The 3,824-nt window shown below is 60.0% G+C and overlaps 1 protein-coding gene across 1 annotated transcript; it reads left to right on the forward strand.

The window, feature by feature from the left end:
• Positions 1 to 579: 579 nt before the first annotated feature.
• Positions 580 to 2,856, forward strand: FJX1 (four-jointed box kinase 1). Its single transcript, XM_050975600.1, has one exon. The coding sequence runs from the start codon at positions 606 to 608 to the stop codon at positions 1,884 to 1,886; it is 1,281 nt and encodes a 426-aa protein (XP_050831557.1). The 5' UTR covers positions 580 to 605; the 3' UTR covers positions 1,887 to 2,856.
• Positions 2,857 to 3,824: the final 968 nt, after the last annotated feature.

Consider the following 3,824-nt stretch of genomic DNA (forward strand, 5'->3'; position numbering starts at 1 on the left):
GACCCTGCCGTGAGGCCGTGGGAGGGAGGCGGAGCGGTCGCGCCCGGGGCTCCGCGGCCGCCCGTGCACCGGCGCGGGGGGCGGCCCCGCTGGCGTGCGTACCGCCTTCCTCTTCCCCTTCCCCCTCCCCGCTTTCCTCCCTCGGTGTGCAGGCTCCTTTGTGCTGCCTGCAGCGGCGGGGAGGAACCGGCGGGCCAAGCGCCCGCGCCGCAGCGCTCTCCCTTCCCGTGGGCGGGCGACCGGCTCGGTTCTCACGCCATCCGCGACCCTTCCGCCTCCTCGACGGGGCTCTCCGCCGCGTGTGGGACCGCCACCCCCGCCGCGCGGGCCATCGCCGTTTTAAGCGGAGGGCCACGCCGGGAGACGGGGCGGGCCGGGCGCGCCCCCCCGGCTCCCCCACGTGGTGCGGTGCCCGTGTCTCCCGGCCGCCGGCGGAGCTGGGAGCACACGGCGTGGGGCAGCCGCCGGGGCTCGCCTGCTCCCTTCGCCGCTGCCCGGGCGGCAAATCCAGCCCGCGGCCATGCGCCAGAGCTGCGCTGAGCGGCCGAGCGGCGGGGCTGCACCGCCGCCGCGTCCCGCGGTAGCGGCGTGAAGCGGCCGTGAGAATGAAGCGGGTGAGGCGGGCCGCGCCGGGCCCCCTGCCCGTGCTGGGGCTGCTGCTGCTGGGCGCCCTGCCGGGGCTCTGGACGGTGCTACTGCGGCGGGAGGCGGCGGCGCTGCCGGAGCAGCGCCCGCCCACCGGGCACTCTCCGGGGCGATGGGGCTGGGGGCGCTCCCCGCCGGTGCGGGGCGAGTCCGGCGGCGGCGGGCAGAAAACTTTTCGGACGCTGCTGGCGGTGCCGGCTGCGGCGACGGACCGGGAGGAGCGGGACGGTGAGGAGCGGCTCGCCGTGACCGACTCGCAGCCGCCGGCCGACACCGCCTCTCCGGTGGAGCGGGGCATCTTCTGGAGCCGTGAGCTGGAGGAGCAGGTGCCGCCGGGCTTCGCGGCGGAGGAGGCGGCGGCGTGGCTCTCGGCCGCCCGCGCAGCCCGCGTGGCCTCGCTGGAGCGGGGCGGCTGCGGGCGCAGCTCCAACCGGCTGGCGCGGCTGTCGGACGGGAGCCGCGCCTGCGTCCGCTACGGCATCAACCCGGAGCAGATCCAGGGCGAGGCGCTCTCGTATCACCTGGCCGGGGTGCTGGGCATGCAGGAGCGGCTGCCGCCCATGGTCCTCGCCCTGGTGGAAGCCCGCGGGCGGCAGTGGGAGCCGGTGCGCGAGGAGCTGCGCGGCTCGCACTGGGCCGAGGGCGCCGTGGTCAGCCTGACCCGCTGGGTGGACAATCTCACCACCGTGGTGGCTCCCGCGCCCTGGGGCGCCGAGGCGGGCGCCGGCCGGCGGCTGCAGCCGCTGTCGGCGGGGGAGTTGGTCGGGCTGTCGCCGTCGCAGCTGGTGGAGCTGGTGCAGTGGAGCGATCTGATCCTCTTCGACTACCTGACGGCCAACTTCGACCGCCTGGTCAGCAACCTCTTCAGCCTGCAGTGGGACCCGCGGGTGATGCGCCGCGCCACCAGCAACCTGCTCCGCGCCCCCGACGGCGGGCTCGTCTTCATGGACAACGAGGCGGGGCTGGTGCACGGCTACCGCCTCCTCTCCATGTGGGACCCCTACAACGAGCCGCTGCTCCGCTCCGTGTGCGTGTTCCGCGAGGGCACGGCCCGCCGCGTGGCCGAGCTGCACCGCCGCCGCAGCGCTGCCGCCGAGCTGCGCCGCCGGTACCGGGCGCGGGAGCCGCTCTGGGCGCGCCTCGGCTTCCTCTCCGAGCGCCAGGCCGAGCTCCTGCAGGCCCGCGTTGACTTCGTGCACCGCCACATCGCCCACTGCCGCGCCCAGGCCGCCGTGCTCTGAGCGCCTCGGGGCCGCAGCGCTCCGGCTTCCCTCTGCTCCCGGGCAGCGAGGCTGACTTGCCCCGGCAGCGGCCGCGGGCCGCAGCTGAACCAGCCTGCAACCTCGATGCCCCTTAGTCGCTACGACTGCCGGGGACGGGGCAAATAATGGGCTACCTGCCTGCCGGGGCTGTCGAGTGGAGCGATTTATTCGCTTTGTCAAGAACTCTGAAGATGCAGAACGCAATCGCTATAATTACGTCCCAGTTCCACTCCAGGACTCTGCCCTCAGAGTTGGAAAAATGAGAGGGTTCAGCATCTTCAGTTCCTTAACTCTCTTCGTGCACTCGCCCTCATAAGAGACCCCACAGGAGAGCAGTCGTCTTTTGTCTGAATTGGGGTCGAGTAACTTGTTTCCTTCCAACGAAGGCAGGCAGAAAATTTTTTTATATATTATTCCTTTTGCAACGGCATATTTAAGTATGAATGTTGATGTTCAATAGACCAAGAACTGATTGCACAATAGGGGAGCCCCTAACTAGCGAAACTGCCCTATTTATGAAACTTGTTTCCTACCAGTTTTCTTTAACGAGAGTGAACCTTTCCACTGATTGTTAAATCTTGTTGATGAGAAGTGTATAGGAAGCCCATATTCTTAGGTTTTTTGTGGATTCGTTGGGTTAAACTGTTCTGATTTTTAAGGGTTTGCTTGTAATCATCATAATTTCATCTCACCAGTAAAGTAACTGACTAATGGGTGGCACAAGAAGATCTCCCATTTTTAAAATTATTGCTAAGATTTTGACACAATAGTTAAAGTGGAGGAAAAACTGTTTCATGCACTTTACTTTGACTTTTTAATATTTTTTTTATAGAAGACCTTTTTATTTTACAAAGTCTGCCTTTTATGTACATTGTATATGTTCATAAACTTTTCTGTAACATACTAAAGAAACTGATATTTCAGTAAAGTGTGTTAATGTTTTGCCTTCTGTGGCCTGGATGTTTGCCTGAGCTTTGATAGGGAAGCATGCATCTCCTCGGTCTTTCCTGGTGGGTGATGGAGGTCACCACTTCACAGCTTGTCACTCCACTGAAGAGAATGAACTTTTACTCGTTCCCTCTGAGGCAAGGAGGTTAGAGTTAAGCTTTCAAATACTACTCTCATTCTTAGGTGTCCCTGAAAGGGGGAAAGCTCTTGGAGTGGCTAAAGTAGTGTGAGTGCTTCAGCTGAATAGACATTTATCTGGTTTTCAAAGTCTGAAATGGACTGCCTGGGCTAACCCCGAGATAACTGAAGCAGTTAGCTTCAGCAAACTGACAGAACTGGTGTGGGCTAGCTGCTGCCAGCCTTTTGGGATGCTGGGACTGGATACCAACCTGGCACAGGTTATGTCAGTTGTTCCTGCTCCAGAGGCTTGTCCAGGGATAGCAGTTGCTTTCAGTGGTGTTCATCCTGTCTTCCCATTTTGGTTATCATTGGAATGAAGGGATTAAAGAACAGGAGAGCTTTTTAATCATGCTGAAATAGTTGGTGGGTTTTTTTTTTTCTACAGAAGTTCTGTTCTAGGGTGAAGTAGTAGCAGTGGACATACAAAATAAAATATTGGCATCTCTTGCTTGCTTTTTTAAATGTACCAGTATTCATGGAAGAGGCCATTGTACGGCTTAAAATAACAGCCAGAATAAGGACAAAGGATAAACTAATCCTTTTTAGACCCCAAATGCCAGTATATATCCTGCTATGATCAAACAGCAGCATAATCTCTTCTACATCTGGACAGGCAGCTCTTGATGAAGGCAGCAGCATGTCCCAGTGGCTGCTGTGCATGTAGGTGCTGTTTTCAGTGTTGAGCACTAACCCTGCCTTGAACTCAGGGAGGGCTGTGCATTCCTACCTGCAGGAGGTCTTTGGCCTATTAATATTCATTATTTAGATTAAACTTCACATAAAGACAAT

The sequence above is a fragment of the Serinus canaria genome, chromosome 5 (assembly GCF_022539315.1).
Source record: "Serinus canaria isolate serCan28SL12 chromosome 5, serCan2020, whole genome shotgun sequence".
Taxonomy (NCBI): domain Eukaryota; kingdom Metazoa; phylum Chordata; class Aves; order Passeriformes; family Fringillidae; genus Serinus; species Serinus canaria.